The sequence below is a fragment of the Cnephaeus nilssonii genome (assembly GCF_951640355.1).
Source record: "Cnephaeus nilssonii genome assembly, chromosome: 19".
In the NCBI taxonomy this organism is placed as follows: Eukaryota; Metazoa; Chordata; class Mammalia; order Chiroptera; family Vespertilionidae; genus Cnephaeus; species Cnephaeus nilssonii.
The window spans coordinates 40,716,876-40,735,862 of NC_137090.1; the positions used below are offsets into that span (position 1 = coordinate 40,716,876).

General features: G+C 53.9%; 1 protein-coding gene across 1 annotated transcript; it reads left to right on the forward strand.

Annotated features, from left to right (window-relative positions):
• The first annotated feature begins 6,138 nt into the window (after positions 1 to 6,138).
• ARHGEF15 (Rho guanine nucleotide exchange factor 15) lies at positions 6,139 to 18,678 on the forward strand. Its single transcript, XM_079798132.1, has 16 exons — positions 6,139 to 6,260; positions 9,952 to 10,613; positions 10,870 to 11,202; positions 11,446 to 11,500; positions 12,339 to 12,394; positions 12,492 to 12,703; positions 12,797 to 12,957; positions 13,081 to 13,233; positions 13,362 to 13,491; positions 15,032 to 15,106; positions 15,209 to 15,301; positions 15,387 to 15,547; positions 15,647 to 15,799; positions 15,940 to 16,022; positions 16,133 to 16,237; positions 16,995 to 18,678. Exons 2-16 carry the CDS (start codon positions 10,001 to 10,003, stop codon positions 17,144 to 17,146), a joined length of 2,535 nt encoding a protein of 844 aa, XP_079654258.1. The 5' UTR covers positions 6,139 to 6,260; positions 9,952 to 10,000; the 3' UTR covers positions 17,147 to 18,678.
• Positions 18,679 to 18,987: the final 309 nt, after the last annotated feature.

Sequence of the window (18,987 nt, forward strand, 5' to 3'; positions counted from 1 at the left end):
TCCCATTGACCTATGTGTTTATTCTTTCGCTAGTACCACCATGTCCTGATTACTGTAAGCTGTTACCCTTTTTTCCCTGGGTATGAATGCCCTGAAACAAATGTGAGAGGAGTGGAGGGGGAACACAAAGGTGGGTCCCAGGTGTCTGAGTGAAGGTTTGGAACCACAGCAAGTGGAGGGAAGTTGAGGCAGAGGCTCGGTGGGGACAAGGCTCTGCCTCTTCTGTGCCTTTTTGGCTGCCAGCCCTATACCTGAAGTGCTATGACTACCTGCTGACACTTGGACAGCTTCCTCTATCCTCACCTAGATGAGAACCTGCATTACCTGTTTTTAAAAAATAATTTTTATTAATTTTAGGGAGGAAGGGAGAGGGAGAGGTAGAAACATCAGTGATGAGAGAGAATCTATTGGCTGCCTCCTGCATGCCCCACACTGGGGATTAAGCCTACAAACCAGGCATATGCCCTGACCAGGAATTGAACCGTGATCTCCTGGTTCATAAGTTGACACTCAACCACTGAGCACACCAGCCGGGGCGTATGACCTGTATTGATTCCCAGAGTGGGACAGCTTCTCCTTACTGCCTATTCCTTATTTATCCTACACCATGTGCAGACTACCTACTACTAATGGCTTTCTAGACAGAAAAGAGGTCCCAGGTGTTCCATGAAGGATTCTATTGAAATCCAAGGTCCTGGCCCTACCAGAGGCCAGTTGCACTCACCGCTCCTCTCCCCTTGCAAGGGCTTGTTGTTGTTGCTGTGACAGAAACCCAACTCATACTAGCTACGAAAAGGGAATTTATTGACTTCCATTACTGAAAGGTACAAAAACAGATAGGACTTTAGGCCAATGGGATCAGGGACTCAAATCTGTCTCTCTCAGCCTTTCTCCTTTGTTGGTTTTCTTTTCAAGCCACCTCATTGTTGGCCACCAGCAGCTCCAAGTCTATAGTCCACCAGTTTAGCATCCCCAGTGGAAAGAGTGTGTTATGGTTACGTATTGCTACATAATGAACCAACCCAAAACACAAACCATATCATTGCTCATGAGTTTGTGGATCAAGAATCAGGGCTCAGTAGGACTGCTTCGCGTGGTGTTGGATGGGTGCTTGGCTAAGACTGGAGGATCCAAGATGTCCTTGCTCACATGTCTTAAGACCTCAGTCCTAGCTGATGTCTGGGGCATCCTGGTTCTCCAAGTGGCTTTTTTCTTCACCTGGCCTCTCACCATTCAGAAGTCTAACCCACACTGCTGTACATGGTGGAAAGCTTCTAAGAGAACAAAGTGGAAGCTGCCAGTTTTCTTAAGGCCGAGGCCCCAAGTAGGCAGTGTCATTTCTTTTGCATTTTCTTGATCAAAGCAAGTCACAGGCCCGGCCCAGATTGAATTGGAGGGGAAATAGATTCTGCCTCTTAATGGGAGGAGTGGTAAAGCCACATTGCAAAAGGGCATTTGTATGGGAGGGATTATTGCAGCCATCTCTGAAAATAATCCACCAGAGCCCTACCTGGTTTGCTCAGTGGATAGAGTGTAGGCCTGCGGACTGAAGGGTCCCTGGTTCGATTCTACATGCCCAGGTTTCGGGCTTGATCCCCATCAGGGGGTGTGCAGGAGGCAGCCTATCAATGATTCTCTCTCATCATTGATGTTTCTATCTCTCTCTCTCTCTCTCCCCTCCTTTCTGAAATCAATAAAAAATACTGTATATATATTTAAAAAAAAGGAAAATAATCCACCAGAGAGTAGAGTTTCTTTTCCAATAATTTGAGTAAGGCGTGGTGGATTATGCTTTGGCCCTGTTTGTGTCACATGCTTATTCCTGAATTAATCTCAGTACCTAGGGAAGAAAGAACGTGTTGACTGGCTGCTTCTGGGCTATGTATTCTCCCAGAATGGGTCATGTGGACCTAGAATGATGGCGGGGCGCTCCCCCCACAAAAAAATAAAAATACACCAGGTGCCGGGACCGGTTTGGCTCAGTGGATAGACCGTCGGCCTTTGGACTCAGGGGTCCCGGGTTCGATTCCGGTCAGGGGCATGTACCTTGGTTGCGGGCGCATCCCCAGTGGGGGGTGTGCAAGAGGCGGCTGATCGATGTTTCTCTCTCATCGATGTTTCTGGCTCTCTGTCCCTCTCCCTTCCTCTCTGTGAAAAATCAATGAAATATATTAAAAAAAAAATACACCAGGTGCTGATACCAGAAGAGGGGAAATGGGGCATAAAACAGGTTAAAACAATTGCTATCCACTCCCCAACCCCTGCTCAGAAACCTTCATGCCTGTTCTGCCCTGTCAGGTGGCCTACAGTGTGGACTATACTTGTTCCTCCAGCCTCATTCATACCCCTCTGTCTTTTATCTAAGCTTCCCTTCCACAGTTCTCCAGATAGGCCTACTTTCTTCTTCAATGTGCCTGCGCTTGGGTGGTCTCCCCAAATGGTCACCCATGCCTTGCCCGTCAGCATGTCCAAACTCTACCCGATTTTCAAGGAAAACTCTAAGTGCCTCTCCTCCATGAACCTCTTCCTAACAACCCGGAGAGCAACATAAGGAAGACTGAAAAAAGGATGAAGACCACCTGATGTGGAGGTAAAGAGATGAGAAAGACCTGAGGACTCCTCCATTCTTCCAGAAAATATTCAAGCACAATCAAAATCCATCACAGTGAACCTTCTAGGGTTATTCATTCTGCAGTCATAGTTCAAATTGGAGGCGTTTTGTTTTGCACAAAGATGTTCATTGCAGCATTAACTATAATAGCAGAAATGAGAAGCTACCCAAATGTCCTGCACTAGGGAATGAATTGCAATGATGAAGATTCTTTCATCAGTAAGTGACAAAGCCAGCTCAAACTAGTTTATGCACAAAAGCAGTGGTTCTCAACCTTTCTAATGCTGCGACCCTTTAATACAGTTCCTCATGTTGTGGTGACCCCCAACCATAAAATTATTTTCGTTGCTACTTCATAACTGTAATTTTGCTACTGTTACGAATCGTAATGTAAATATCTGTTTTCCGATGGTTTTAGGTAACCCTGCTAGCGGTTGAGAACCGCGACCCACAGGTTAAGAACCGCTGCTGTAGAGCCTAAGATCATCAGAAAACACAGATATTTACATTATGATTCATAACAGTAGCAAAATTACAGTTATGTAGTAGCAACGAAAATAATTTTTTATGGTTGGGGGTCACCACAACATGAGGAACTGTATTAAAGGGTTGTGGCATTAGGAAGGTTGAGAACCACTGCACAAAATGGATTCAGTGGCTTAGGAACCTGGACAGTCCAAGGGACTCAAATGAAGTCAGGCTCCCACCCTCTCTTGGCTCAGCTTCCTTTGGGTGTGGGGCACATTTTCTCCCACTATCGACCTGTTTCCTCCATTGTGGGGGAAGAGAGGCCAGACACAGATTGCTCCAGACTTACATTATTCCTGCTTTGTGACCTTGGAGGAAGGAGAAAGCTGATCTTTCCCAGAGGCTCAGGGCAGGAGGCTGTCCTGGCTTGGGTGACTTGCTCATTCCGGGGCCAGTGTCGGTGGCCAGAGCAATGGAATACCGTGATTGACCAAACCTGGCCAGGTGGCCAGGAGGAGGCTGTTGTGGTTGGCCGTCCACTAGAACCATATGGAGTAGGGTCGGGGATGGAGAATCTCCTAGAAGACGTTTGCTGCAGTTACCAGGATGGCAAAATCTAGCTGCTGCGGTGTTACATTCCAGGGAAAGGTAGCAACATCGAATGGAGCTGGGTCTAATCTGCTCCCAGTTGGCTTGCCTCCCACTCTGGAGCGTCACCGGGCCTCGTTGAGACCTTCATGATGGCTTCTCCTGCAGCTCTAACGAGAGGGCCGCTGACCACGCCATCTCCTGCTTCACCTCAACAGTCTGCAGGTTGGCTGAGGCCAGGCTCCTCCCGGAGGAGAAATGACCTTGATGACCACTCGCCCACTGAGCACCAGCCTTCTCTGACCCTTAGGTCTTCGAGAGGCTGGCACGATGCGGCGGCAGCAGCAGCAATGACAACCCAGTGCCGTCTACGGAGCTCAGTTTTGTTTTGGAATTGGATGGGGCGTAAATAAATAGATGGTGGTTTGTATAGATTTGAAAAGTCATGGTTCTTTCATCTTTGTGGTTGCTTTGAGAAGTGGGCCCGATGGGAACTTTTTGCCAGGCGTGTTAGAATGTTCTCAGTGTAGCTCCAAGGAGCTTCTGTTCCTCCAAACATGCTGCCCTGACAGGTAAAAAGCCTCCAGGTGGGTCTGTCTGGGGAAAGAAGAAAATGAAATGAGCTCAGATCCGCCAGGGAGGGCATGTAAAGGTCAGGGCAGCCCAACTCATCCAATTCCGCTTCTGCGCACATCACCGCTCAAACCTGGGCTGGTGCATGCGGGACCGAGTGCCACTCAGGTTCGTAGCTGACAACCGCCCCTTCTGGTTAGTTATCTTTTGTGTGTGTGTGTTTTATCTTTTTTGTTTTTTAAAAAATATTTTTATTGATTTCAGAGAGGAAGGGAGAGGGAGAGAGAGAAACATCAATGATGAGAGAGACTCATTGAATGGTTGTCTCCTGCACGCCCCTCACTGGGGATGGAGCCTACAACCTGGGTATGTGCCCTGACCAGGAATCGAACTATGACCTCATGGGTCATAGGTCAACACTCAATCACTGAGCCATGCCAGTTGGGCCAGTTATCTTTTTCAATGATATTTCTGTAAGTAGCAAAACTAATAAAGGTATTTCCATTTCAGTAAAAACAATACAAAGCAGGATTTGTTTGGCTACACATGTGTATCTAGCTTTCTTGATAGGGTCTCTGAGGCACTTTTGGAGAGAGACTTACTTTCCCTGGAAACCCAAAAGGATCTAGACATAAGGGCTGGAAGGTTAGGTGCCTGGTCCTGGAGTGTGTGTGTGTGTGTGTGTGTGTGTGTGTGTGTGTGTGTGTGTGATGGGAAACTGGTGGAATTAACAGAATTATGGAAATGATCTGTACGAAAGGGGAGTCGGGGGAGTAGTAGACTGTGGGGTTCAATTTGGCTCAATTCATCAAATATTAAGCACTATTATAACCTGACCCTGTTCCAGAACTTTGGGGTGTATTAGTGAATAAAACAGATAAAGATCCTACCTCTAGGAAGCTCAATTTCTAATGTAAAAGGCAATTAACTATATACGTGACAATTTAATACTAAACTATATGGTATGTTATGATGAATGGTGCTATGTCGGGGAAGGGAGGTCCAAAATGTGGTGTGAGGTTGTGGGCTGCAATTGTAAAGAATGGTGCAGCAGGCCTCATTGAGGAAGTGATCTTTGAGCAATGCCTTACAGGAGGTGAGGGACTGACTCATCCACGTGGATGTCTTGGGAAGGAGGATTCCATGCAGAAAACACAGCCAGTGCAAAGTCCCTGAGGCAGCAGTGTGCTTGAGAGGAGAGTTTAGGCAAGAGGGAAAATAGTCCAGGGACTTGTTGGTCATTGTAAGGACTTTGGCTTTTACTCTGATGAAAAAGGGGTTAAAACATGTTTTTTTCCCAGCTTTCTGGCTTTTCTTCCTAGGGTCTTGTTTAGTGTGTGTGTATGTGAGTGAAGGTCTGGCAAAGGCAGGCACCTGGGTGTGGGCAAAGGCACGGCAGTTCATAACTGCCCTTCCAATCTTCCTCCCATTACCCTACTTCTCAGACCGGGGTGTGGCTCATTCCAAGCCCTCAGTTGTTTTTACGACACACCCCAGCTGTGCAACTGGGCTGCTCAATCATAGAGCAAATTAGAGGTGAGAGAGACCCTACTCTTCCCACCCCCACTGCCCCCAGGGGTACTCACTGCCAGCCAATCAAAGCCTCCCAGTGGGACCGAGAGAGTCGGAGGCTGGGACCAGAGAGACGGTGATTGGCAACGGTGAGCAGGCAGGGGGCCCAGCACAGTCATATCCTCCTGAGACAGATCTCAGATCTTCCTCCCCACCTCCCCCTTCGCCCCTATCCCTTCTCCACACACACACACACAAACACACACACACACACACACACTCACTCACTCACACACTCACACACTCACACTCACACACTCACTCACGCCTGACACAATGGCCGGGTGGGGCTGAGGAACTGGCTTCCTCTGCTGAGATCTCAATCTGGGCCCTCAGTTCCCGCCCCAGAAACACAGGAACAGACACTCGGAGACCTGGCCCCACACTCCTTGCTCCAAGGGGCAGGCAGGACAGGCTGAAAATAGAAACCACTTCCAAAAAGATAAAGGTAAATTCAGGGGGAGCTATTGCAGAGCCAGGGAGGGGGAACCGGGGGAGGGGCCCCTTGGTGTGAAACTGGGCTGGCTCACACCCGGGGAGCAGGCTGGAAGCTAAGGTGACAGGCAGCCGGGTGAGGTGTGGGAGAGGTGGTCAGACATGCGGTGAGGAGCACACACACCGTCCCTCAGCTGAGCCAGAGGTGTCCGCCCAGCCCTGTGCCGTTTTCACGCATCCTCACCCACCCCTGTTCACCTCCAGCCCGTGAGCCCCCATCCGCACAGCCATGCCGACAGGACGTGCACATACAGAATAGCCTGCTGTCCACACCCCGGTTTCAGCATTTCCCCAGACCCTGTTAACCTCAGAACCCCAGGCCACGGGTCCATCACATCTTCCAGAGCCCCGATGTGCGCATGTGGAGTGCGGTGTGGTTTGGGGGGGTGTCCGGTGGGAGGAGGATTTGATTCCTGTTTCCTGCTCCTACTCACTCAGCCCTAGGAGGTGACTGAGTGGAGTGGACTCAAGGGTAAGTGCTTGGGCCCAATACCTGGGTCCCTGAGAGAGGCTGTGTGGGGGGTGGGAAAGGAAGTAAACAGTAAACAAAGGTACCTGAGAAGGGGCGGGATCCCCGAGGGGGGCAAAGCTGGGGAGGAGCTGGCCAGCCAGCGAGGCCACTGCCTGGGTCATTTTGATAAGGGGCTTCCTGCCAGGATACAGAGGCCATTGAGCTGCAAGACTCACAGTCTACAGCCCAGGCCCCCACCCTGCCTCGTTTCTCAAGAACCCAATCTGGAGCCTGGGGTGGGGGTGGGGGTGGGGTCTGACTCTCTAGCTGACTCCTGAAGGGAGTTGGGGGTCACCCCCGTCTCCCAGCCGGGACCCTGCAGTCCTCTCAGGATTACAGCCTCCTTCCCGGAGGGAGGAAGTGGAGCCCAGGTCCCCACGCTCTTGCCTTCAGTCTGGTCTCCTCACCACCCTCAGGCGTGGGGCAGGACCCAGGCTCCCACTGGGGCCTTTCTCTGTGACCCGATGGCGGGATGGGGCAGGCAGGGGTAAGAGGATGGGGCAGGAGAGACCATGTCCGGGGCCTCCTGGTCTCTTGGGGTCAGAGGCTCCAGGAATCTTTACGGCAGGAAAAGGAGACTAAAAATAATCCGGAAAGGGAGAGTCCGGAGAGAGGAACTGGGAAATGGGGGGCGGAGGGCCAGTTGGAGCAGGGAAATAGTGATGCGTCCCCACCGCCAGCATGAGCGTGCCTGTGCGCAGACACACACACACTGCGAACATCCCACACTCACACTGCGAACATCCCCACTCACACACTGCGAACATCCCACACTCACACACTGCGAACATCCCCACTCACACACTGCGAACATCCCACACTCACACACTGCGAACATCCCACACTCACACACTGCGAACATCCCACACTCACACACTGCGAACATCCCACACTCACACACTGCGAACATCCCCACTCACACTGCGAACATCCCACACTCACACACTGCGAACATCCCACACTCACACACTGCGAACATCCCACACTCACACACTGCGAACATCCCACACTCACACTGCGAACATCCCACACTCACACTGCGAACATCCCACACTCACACTGCGAACATCCCACACTCACACACTGCGAACATCCCACACTCACACTGCGAACATCCCACACTCACACACTGCGAACATCCCCACTCACACACTGCGAACATCCCACACTCACACACTGCGAACATCCCACACTCACACACTGCGAACATCCCCACTCACACACTGCGAACATCCCACACTCACACTGCGAACATCCCACACTCACACACTGCGAACATCCCACACTCACACACTGCGAACATCCCACACTCACACACTGCGAACATCCCACACTCACACTGCGAACATCCCACACTCTCACACTGCGAACATCCCACACTCACACTGCGAACATCCCACACTCACACACTGCGAACATCCCCACTCACACACTGCGAACATCCCACACTCACACACTGCGAACATCCCACACTCACACACTGCGAACATCCCCACTCACACACTGCGAACATCCCACACTCACACTGCGAACATCCCACACTCACACACTGCGAACATCCCACACTCACACACTGCGAACATCCCACACTCACACACTGCGAACATCCCACACTCACACTGCGAACATCCCACACTCTCACACTGCGAACATCCCACACTCACACACTGCGAACATCCCACACTCACACACTGCGAACATCCCACACTCACACACTGCGAACATCCCACACTCACACACTGCGAACATCCCACACTCACACACTGCGAACATCCCACACTCACACACTGCGAACATCCCACACTCACACACTGCGAACATCCCCACTCACACACTGCGAACATCCCACACTCACACACTGAGAACATCCCCACACTCACACACTGCGAACATTCCACACTCACACACTGCGAACATCCCCACACTCACACACTGCGAACATCCCACACTCACTCACACACTGCGAACATCCCCACACTCACACACTGCAAATATCCCACACTCACACACTGCAAACATCCCACACTCACACACTGCGAACATCCCCACACTCACACACTGCAAATATCCCACACTCACACACTGCGAACATCCCCACACTCACACACTGCAAATATCCCACACTCACACACTGCGAACATCCCACACTCACACACTGCGAACATCCCACACTCACACACTGCGAATATCCCCACACTCACACACTGAGAACATCCCACACTCACACACTGCGAATATCCCCACACTCACACACTGAGAACATCCCACACTCACACACTGCGAACATCCCACACTCACACACTGCGAACATCCCACACTCACACACTGCGAACATCCCACACTCACACACTGCGAACATCCCACACTCACACACTGCGAACATCCCACACTCACACACTGCGAACATCCCACACTCACACTGCGAACATCCCACACTCACACTGCGAACATCCCACACTCACACTGCGAACATCCCACACTCACACACTGCGAACATCCCCACACAGACAGCACGGAACACATTCACCCTCGCACCCTCTCCCCCCACACTCCGTACACGCCTTCCGCTCTCCCACTGCATACCACCGGTAAGCACATAACAAGTACACTCCCGACACACGCCACACAACACCCCTTTCATATTGCACTGGAAACAGCACACCCACACTTAAACTACACTCACAAACCTTCACACACACACCCTATGGACACACACACAATTCATCAAGCAGATGCGTTGTGGCTGTACTGGCAAGCTGAATTCCCCTTCCCGGTCCCCTTCTCTTGTACCCCCTCCCCTGCCTTGGGTCTCTACTGGGACACCCCCACCCTAGCCTCACTGTCTCCTCCATCCAGACTGAGGCTGCAGAAGCTCAAGGCCAGAGAGAAAGGGAGGCTGGGAGGGCCAAGGAAGTCTGCCTGGGAGGGACCTCGGGAATGAGAGGGGTGAGAGGTGAGGAGAGAAGACTGGAAATGAGAAGGAAGGAGAGGAAGTACAGCAGCCTTCCCTCCTGACTCCAAAATCAAGGCTGATTTGCTGGCAAACAAGTTCTGCTTAGAAGCTTCGTCTACCCAAGGCAGGCCAGGGGGTGCCAATGAGGGTCTCTCTCTCTCCTCCCTCCCTCTTCCTCAGGGGATGACTCCAGCAGAGCCCCCCACTCCTTTGAAAAGCTCAAAGGAAGATGTCAGACCAGTCTCTTCCTATAGCAACACCCCCTACCCAGAAGCCCCCTCGGATCATCCGCCCGCGCCCCCCCTCTCGACCTCGGGCTGCCCAGTCCCCTGGGCCCCCCCACAACGGCTCTTCTCCTCAAGAACCTTCTGGCATCTCCAATGATGCACCAACTCCAATGTGCTCCCCCATCTTCTGGGAACCCCCCGCCTCTTCCCTCAAGCCCCCTGCCCTTCTGCCCCCTTCAGCTTCTAAAACCAGCCTCGACTCTCAGGCCTCCCCAGACTCCCCTTCCAGCACCCCCAGCCCAGTGTCCCGGCGCTCCATCTCCCCAGAACCTGCACCCAGGTCTCCAGTACCCCCACCCAAACCCTCCGGGTCACCCCGCACGCCTCTGACCCTGCCCCACACAGCCCCCCGGGGCCAAGCCCAGGATGGCCCTGCCTCTGCCCCAGGCACTGTGCGGAGACTGGCTGGCAAATTCGAATGGGGGGCTGAGGACCGGGTCCAGGCTGCACACACCGTGGAGCCAGCTCCCCAGGGGGGCATGGATGTGAATGGGGAGAGAGAGACTCCGCGGGGCAGCCTCAGGAGAAGGGGATCCCAGGAGAATGGCGCGCCGGGTAAGCATTTCATGGGGCGAGGGTGGGCTCAATCCAGCTCATATTTTTTTGTTTTCAGTGGTTTAAGGCTGGGTCCTTTCAGGGGCTACCTTTTAAAAACTGGATTTCCATATTTCTGGGAGTTTGAAGGGAGACGGTGTTGAAGAGTCGATGCCTGGGGCTGGACCATGTTTCAGCTGCCGGGCAGGTTAAGGGGAAGGACCCTGGGCAGCGTGGGGCCAAGGGTCTTTTCCTTAGGACACCTCGTCTCCCACAGATGCTGCCCAGGCCTGCCCTCCCTGCTGCCCCTGTGTCTGCCATGTAGCCCGGCCTGGCCTGGAGCTCCGGTGGGTCCCTGTGGGGGGCTATGAGGATGGTCCCAAGGCCGTCTGCCGAGCCTCCCCACTGCGGACCTCCCGCTCCCGCCCCAACCCTCCCAGCAACAGTCACCCCTCAGTGGTCCTCACGTCTTACCGCTCCACTGCTGAGCGCAAACTCCTGCCACCTCTCAAACCCCCAAAACCAACTCGGGTCAGGCAGGACACCACCATCTCTGTGGACCCCCCACAGCCAGATCTCCATCCGCCCTCTGAAGATGGAAACCAAACAGGTACAGGGCCTGGGAGAGTGGGTCCTTTGGCTGGGAGGGGAAGGGGTGGAGAGGTAGCGTTCTACAGATGAACAAACTACAACCCCCAATAGGCCCTGAGCTTGTTTTGTTTCTCTGCCACCTGCAGCTCTAGGGCTGATGGGAGTTGTAGTTTTTATGGTAACAGTCTCTGCTGGGGCAGGAGTCAGGAGTCGGGTGGGGATTCTGGGGATTTATTCTCTTCACTCTGGGCTCTCTCTCTAGGGAACAGTCCAGATGAAGCCCCTCAGAATGATGCTCCAGCAACCTTGGAGGGCAGGTACCAACAACCCTCCCCGCCTTACTCCTACCTGAGGGCAGACTCTGCATGTCCTGCTAAGTCCCACCTCCACAAAGGTGGAGTGAAGGCGGCCTGGGGCTCTAGAGACAAGCAGCCCTGGTTTCCAATCCCAGCGCTGTCCCCTATCTGTGACCTTCTGTAAGTCACTTAACCTTTCCAGGTCTCAGTCTCCTCATCTGTGAAATGGGGGTAAGCATACCAACTACTTCATAGACTATAACATTGGTGAAGAACCGGTCCCTAGTAAGTGCTCCATTTTAGTTCCCCCACCTTAAGCCTCTATTGTAATTATTGTCTGCAAGTCTATTTGGCAACCACGAACACCTCAAACACCTCGTCTGGGCTTGTTAATGACCTTAGATTCCCCACCACTCTCAGAGTTCATCTGAGCCCATTCATTTATTCAACAAGCATTTACTGGTGTTTGTTCTCCTGGGGTTTTAGCTTGGGGGAATGGGTATGTGGTAACCAGAACAGGAGGGACAGAGCTGCGGGTGAAGGGGAGGTGTGAGTTTGGGTTTACCAGGCTGAGTCTCACGGAGACGCGGAGGACATTTCAGATGGTGATTGCTACGTGAGAGGGCTGGAGAGATAAAGACTTGGAAGTCTCTGGTACACAGTGTTGAGGTAACAGGAGTAGATGGAGCCCGCTGAGTCAGGGCCTCCCATACAACAGGCACATAAAGATATCTGGGGTTTGGTCTGGGGAGCCACCAGGGTCTCCCGCACTCAACCTCACACTAGCATGTGAACAGCGCCCCTGGAGGTGTGCAGCAGGGTTGGCTCTGGGAGACTCCATCCCTTTTTCTCTCCACAGGGATGAGGGCCTGAAGGAGCTGAAGGAGCAGAACTGGGAGGTGCCCCTGCAGGATGGTGAGGCCTCTGGGCCTGGGGGTCCCTGCTGTGGCCATCGGGCTGGGAGAAGGGCTCTGGGGCACTGGACTTCCCTGATGTGCTGTCTGCTCTCCAGAACCTCTGTACCAGACCTACCGCGCAGCCGTGCTGTCAGAGGAGCTGTGGGGGGTCAGTGCGGAGGGGAGTCCCTCTCCAACAAACCCTGGAGAAGCTCCCACCTTCGCCCGGCTCCCTGGCCCTCGAAACACGCTGTGGCAGGAGCTCCCGGCCGTGCGAGCCAGTGGCCTCCTGGACACGCTCAGCCCCCAGGAGAGGCGCATGCAGGAGGTGGCATACCTGGGGGCTGGCCGGGCGGGAGTGTGGCTGGGCCCTGGGCTGGCTGGGAACTGGGTTCCACGTCCGCCCTGCCCCCCTCCGCAGAGCCTGTTTGAGGTGGTGACCTCCGAGGCCTCCTACCTGCGCTCCCTGCAGCTGCTGACGGACACCTTTGTGCTGAGCCAGGCTCTCCGGGACACGCTCACCCCCCGGGATCACCACACCCTCTTCTCCAATGTGCAGAGAGTCCAGGAAGTCAGCGAGTGGTCAGTGGGGTCCTGCCCTCTCAGCGAACTGAGCGCCTCTTAACTTTCGGCCTGTCCCAGGGCCCCGGGCTCTCTGCCCCCCCACCCCCACCCCTCGTTACTGACTGCTCCCCACCCCTTCAGGTTTCTCGAGGCATTACTGTCCCGTGTACGCTCTTCCCCCCACATCAACGACCTTTGCGACGTGGTGCATGCCCACGCTGTGGGCCCTTTCTCGGTGTACGTGGATTATGTGCGCAACCAGCAGTATCAGGAGGAGACCTACAGCCGCCTTATGTGAGTTCCAGGGCAGGGGCCAGGTCACACCTGTGGGGGAAGGCCGGGGTGCAGGTGGGGTCCAGGCCAGGGCAGGCTGGGGGACCAGGGCCTCCAGGCCACTCCAGCGGCCTGGGCTGCTTCCGCAGGGACACAAACGTGCGCTTCTCCGCGGAGCTGCGCCGGCTGCAGAGCCTCCCCAAGTGTGAGCGGCTCCCGCTGCCATCCTTCCTGCTGCTGCCCTTTCAGCGCATCACGCGGCTCCGCATGCTGCTGCAGGTACAGGGGGGGGGGGGGGGGGGGGGGCTTTCCTGCCCCACCAACTCCCGGGGCCTCCTGCCCCGCCATCACCATCTCCCCCCCCCACCCCCCCAACCATGAACGCAGGGCTTCCCTAAATCAGACCCAATCGGGGCCTCTCAGTCCAGGACCCACCAAACTCTGCCTTGAGCTACTCACATGTCTCAGGGAGCATGCCGGGTGCAGGAAACGAACCTCTGGCTAGAGGCAGGAGTTCTCAACTTGCTCTGCCACGAACTGGCTGACTGACCTTGGACAAGTCCCTTTCTCTCTCTGGGCCTCAGAGGGAATGTGGTGGTCCCCTCAGCTGTACCTCTCACTGCATACCTCCCAGTGGGGGTGATATCACGCCCAAGGAGGCAAAATTCATTCCTTGGGAGATAAAAAATATCTTAAATATTCAAATGGTTGTGGTACTTCAAAGGGCCCTGGTACATAAAAGATATACAGCATATCTGTGGTATTAAATTTCTAAAAAGGCTCCTTAGCAGGGTGATACTGAGTTAAAAAATAAAAGGTTGAGCCCTAGCTGGTTTGGTTCAGTGGATAGAGCATCGGCCTGTGGACTGAAGGGTCCCAGGTTCGATTCTGGTCAAGAGCACATGCCTAGGTTGTGGGCTCAATCCCCAGTAGGGGGCGTGCAGGAGTAGGCCAATCAATGATTCTCTCTCATCATTGATGTTTCTATCTCTCCCTCTCCGAAATCAATATTTTTTTTTTTAAAAAAAAGGTTGAGAAACACTCTATGGCAGAATAGAAACTTCTCCCTAAACCAGGTCCCTCAGTGTGGGGATGTCAATGAGAAGCGTTCCCAACTAGATGAGCAGCATTTTTATATATCCCCAGTTTACTGGGGTCTTCCTTAGTTAAATATACCCCAATGTAGGCAAAATAATCATATGTCATCATAGCAGTTAAACAGCTGTTGAGTGCTCTGTTCTTGGCATGGTTCTAAGTGCTATATACCCACTTAACCTACCAATGACTGTATGAGGGTAGAAACTATGATTGATCCACTTTACAGATGAGGAAACTGAGGCACAGAGAGGTTAAATAACTTGTCCAGGTCATCCGGATAATCACTGATGGAGACAAAGTTTAATTCCAGGCACTCTAACCACTGTGCTTTATTGTTTTTACTAATAGTTGTGGTTAGTAATTATTAAAATAACAGCAACCTTCTTTCAGCACTTACTATGTGCCAAGGAGTATGCTAAGTACTTTACATATATTACGTTGCTGAATCCTCTATTGGTAGGCTAGGTGGGTATTGTCCCCAATTTACAGATGCAGAAACTGAGGCTCAGAGAGGTAACGTGGCTTGCTCAGGGTTAGGCAGACAGTGAGCGGTGAGGTCTCTCAGCTTTGTTGAGGCTGGTTCCTCAGCCCTGTGAACCCCAAACCCCTGTGAGCCCCGTGAGCATTCTGCCAAGCCAGGCAAGGGGCCCCGGAGCTGCAGCCCCTCTGAACCCCAGGGCCGCAGAGCAGGGGCCCAGTCACCCTTCCTCCTTGTCTTCAGAACATCCTCCACCAGACAGAGGAGGGGTCCAGCCGCCAGGAGAATGCCCAGAAGGCCCTGGGTGCTATCAGCAAGGTGCGCTGCGGGGGATGCGGAGGCGGGGGAGGTGAGGAGGGGGTCAGGGAGAAGGAAGGGTGGAAGGGAGTAGGGGTGAGTGACTGAGCTCCCCTTACCCAGATCATTGAGCGTTGCAGTGCTGAGGTGGGGCGCATGAAGCAGACTGAGGAGCTGATCCGGCTCACCCAGAGGCTGCGCTTCCACAAAGTCAAGGTTAGCCCCCGTCTAGACTCCCCACCGTCCCTTTCCCCATGGTGTGCTATGAAGAAGCCAGAACCTCCTCCCTGCTTCCTCCCAGGCCCTGCCCCTGGTCTCCTGGTCGAGGCGCCTGGAGTTGCAGGGGGAGCTGACGGAGTTAGGGTGCCGGAGAGGGGGCATGCTCTTCACCTCGCGCCCCCGCTTCACTCCCCTCTGCCTGCTGCTCTTTAGTGACCTGCTGCTCATCACGCAGCCTAAGAGGTGGGTGCCAGGGAGGGTGGGAGCTCAGGCAGGGGTGAGGAGGAGGAGGAGCCCAGCTGGACTTCTGCTCTCCTTCTGAATGTCCTCTTCCCTGGGCAGTGGGCAGCGGCTACAGGTGCTGGACTATGCCCATCGCTCCCTGGTCCAGGCCCAGCAGGTTCCGGACCCATCTGGACCCCCTACTTTCCGCCTCTCCCTTCTCAGCAACCACCAGGGCCGCCCCACCCAACGGCTACTCCAAGCTTCCTCCCTGTGAGTTGTGTCTCCTAAAGGGACCTTGACCTGACCTCTCAGAGCCTACCACCTCCTCCCCAATCTCTCTCCTCTATGGCCCCTGCCTAACCCCCAGTAGGATCTCCTGGGCCAATTGGGACCCTCCCTTGTCCCACCAGATCAGACATGCAGCGCTGGCTGGGAGCCTTCCCCACCCCCGGCCCCCTTCCCTGCTCGCCAGACACCATCTATGAGGACTGTGGTGAGTAACCCCTAGAGGGAGAGGGAAGGAAAAGTGAATCTTAAGGGGAATGTGGGGGAGAAGCTAAAAATAGTCTTGATCCTGCTGTAATGTCACCCCACCCCCACCAGAATGTTCCCAGGATATGTGTTCAGAGCCTTCTACACCAGCCAAGACTGAGGGACAGAGTCTGGAGTCCAGGGCTCCCCCCAAGCACCTACACAAGAGCCCTGAAGGTGAGATTCTTTTTATTTCTTCATTCAGTAAGTGCTTATTAAGCACCTGGAAGGTGCCGCTCTCTCTTCTAGGCACTGTGAACTGAGCACACAGATGTTCCTGTGTGCAGAGCATGCATTCTAGGGGAGGAGAAACAAGAAAGAATAAACAAGATAAAAAGTAAATTGTATACAGTGCGCCCGAAGGTGATGAGTCTATGCCAAAAGAAAAGTGCAGCAGAGTCAAGGAGGGCAGGAGTGGCCGGGTTGGGTGGGTTACCAGTTTAAACAGGGACGTTGAGGTGGACCTCAAGGAGGAGGCACCGTGTCGGCAATGACTGGATGGAGCTGAGGAACTCAGGCACGTGGCATCCAGAGGAAGACTGTTCCGGTCAGAGACAGGAGTCAGTGGAAGGCACTGTGGTTGGTGTGTTTAGGAAACAGTTAGGAGGCATGTGTGGCTAGGGGGAGCGAGGAGAAGGGAGAGAAGCAGGTGAGGTCATAGAGATAACAGGGACCAGATCATGTGGGTCCTCGGAGATCCCTGCAGGGATTCTGGCTTCCACTCTGAGTGGGATGAGCAGCCACTGCAGGGCTTGACAAAGGAGTGACCCTGACCCTCTTTGGTGATATTGTCACCTCCACCTCCAATGGCCTTTCTACCGATGCTCCCGGTTCTCGCCAGGACCCTCAGACCCTAGACCCCATGGTGCCTCCTTTCCCTCCTGACCTGCCCCTTTCCCTGGCTCCACTGGGGCCCCTTTCTCTCTTTCCCTAGGCTGGCTGAAGGGGCTTCCTGGGGCCTTCCCTGCCCAACTGGTGTGTGAAGTCACAGGGGAACATGAAAGGAGGAGGCACCTTCGCCAGCACCAGAGGCTCCTTGAGGCTGTTGGACCCTCTTCAGGAACCCCCAGCGCCCCCCAATCCTAATGCATGCTGGGGAGGGGGCACAGGCTGGCAGGACAGCTGGCAGCGTGGCACAGAGAGGACAGAGCTCATCTATCTATTGGATTCGCTGTCAGTGGAAATACTACCTCTAGTGGCAACCAATAGGGACCAAGCTTCAGGACAAGGCAGCCAATGAAAACAGGGAGAATGAGGCTGGTTTGAGTGTGTTGCCAATGGAGACAGAGGCTTAGTGCAGAGCGGCTAATGGGTGCTGAGCTGGCTCATCTGGACCCAAGAGATCAGTAGTGACTCTCCTTGGTTCTATAGCAACAACCAGTCCTGCCCTTTGAATCTAAGAAGTATTAGATTTCATTCTCAGGGTGTTTCTGTGTCCTCTCAAGCCACGTTTTCTCTTCTAGAAGAATCCAGAGTGTGTTTCTTGGAGAATGTGTGTGTGTGTGTGTGTATCTGCTGAGTGTGGTATGTGTATGATCTTGCCTTCTCCCAGATGATTGACTGCCCCAGTTCTTCCCTCAGCCCCCATTTTAACTATTATTCTCTCTGAGAAAGACCACAGGTCTGAGTGCCAGAGGAGAATGAGCTGGATGTGGCTTGGCAGCCAGAGGCCAGAGCTGGGGTGAGAGCCCTGGGATCTGGATCTCTCGGAGGCCAGAGTTCCCTGACAATTGGAGGGTGATGTTATGGAGCAGACAAGCAGCCGGGCAGAGGAGCCCCGGGGACTTCGGAAGATGGCCAGTAGCTGGGGCCCGAGGGCCCCTGAAGCCCACAGGCCCTTCTCCTTGCCCCAAGGCTTGGCGTCTGTAATCTTTGCTGGGAAAGCCCCCAACTGAACTGTCATCAGCGTCCAGCCTTGGCCTTGGACCCCAAGAAACGGAAGCTGTGGATCATGGGCCAGCCGATGAGCTTCTGGGCTTTCCTGCCTTCATCCTGGTCCTCTCACAGAGACGTGGGGCCAAGCAGTGGGCAGAGAATGGAGAGCGTCTGCTTCTGGATGAGAAATTGCCCCCATGCGATGCCACGAGGAGGTGAGGGACTGACAGAGTGGAGCAGACAGTTGCCGGCGAGTGGGGCCCAGGCCTGGCACAAGGCCTTCTCTGAGCTAGGCCTTCACGCCTTCCCTTCACTCACGCACAGAAACTTGCCCAGGACAGAAGCTGCCACGCTGACCACAGGAGGCGCAGGGACTCTCAGACTCAGAGGGAGAAAGGCACTGGCATTGGCATGTCTATGACTTTGGAGATTCACCGAGCACAGTGCCTGGCATATGAGAAACCTTCAATAAATGTTGGTGGAGCTGTATTGAGGTTCTTTGGGGGACGGTGTGCTTAAAGGAGCAGTGGTTTCCCAATGTGGCTTTATAAGGTGGGTGGGGCTGGCTGGAAAGGGATTCTTCCAGAGCAGAGGTCAGTTCTGCTGGGAACTAGGCACAAGCTCCAGGGTGTCGGCCCACTCATCCCTGCCCAGGGACCCAGGGCTGCGGTGGTGGTGGATTTGCAGATGCTGGGGTGGAAGGCTCCTGCAGGGTTGGGGAGAAGATAGGGCAGCGCCAGGTATGGCTGGGGCTCCAGCAGGGGCTGAAGATGCAGGGAGCAGGACAAAGAGGGCAGTCAGCAATAAAGGTCTTTCCCGACCAGCCAAGCATCCCTGTGTTTAATTCAATCAGTTCTACACCTGTTTCCTGAGTGCCTTCTTATGTGCCAGGCATTGTTCTAAGATCTGGGGATACAGAGATGAAAAACACAAGGGCCTTGTCCTCAAGGAGCCTACATTCTGGGTTAGGGGCCAGGTGGAAAGAACAATTTCCAATTGTGAACAATTTAATAAGCAAGATAAAGCCAGGTAGCAGTTATGGAGAAAATACA

Excerpts from the sequence above, each read along its gene's own strand:
- ARHGEF15 (XM_079798132.1), top strand. The coding sequence starts at position 10,001 with ATGTCAGACCAGTCTCTTCCTATAGCAACACCCCCTACCCAGAAGCCC. Across the intron at positions 12,704-12,796 it reads AGGAGAGGCGCATGCAGGAG|AGCCTGTTTGAGGTGGTGAC; the intron begins GTGGCATACCTG and ends CCCCCTCCGCAG. Across the intron at positions 12,958-13,080 it reads GTCCAGGAAGTCAGCGAGTG|GTTTCTCGAGGCATTACTGT; the intron begins GTCAGTGGGGTC and ends CCACCCCTTCAG.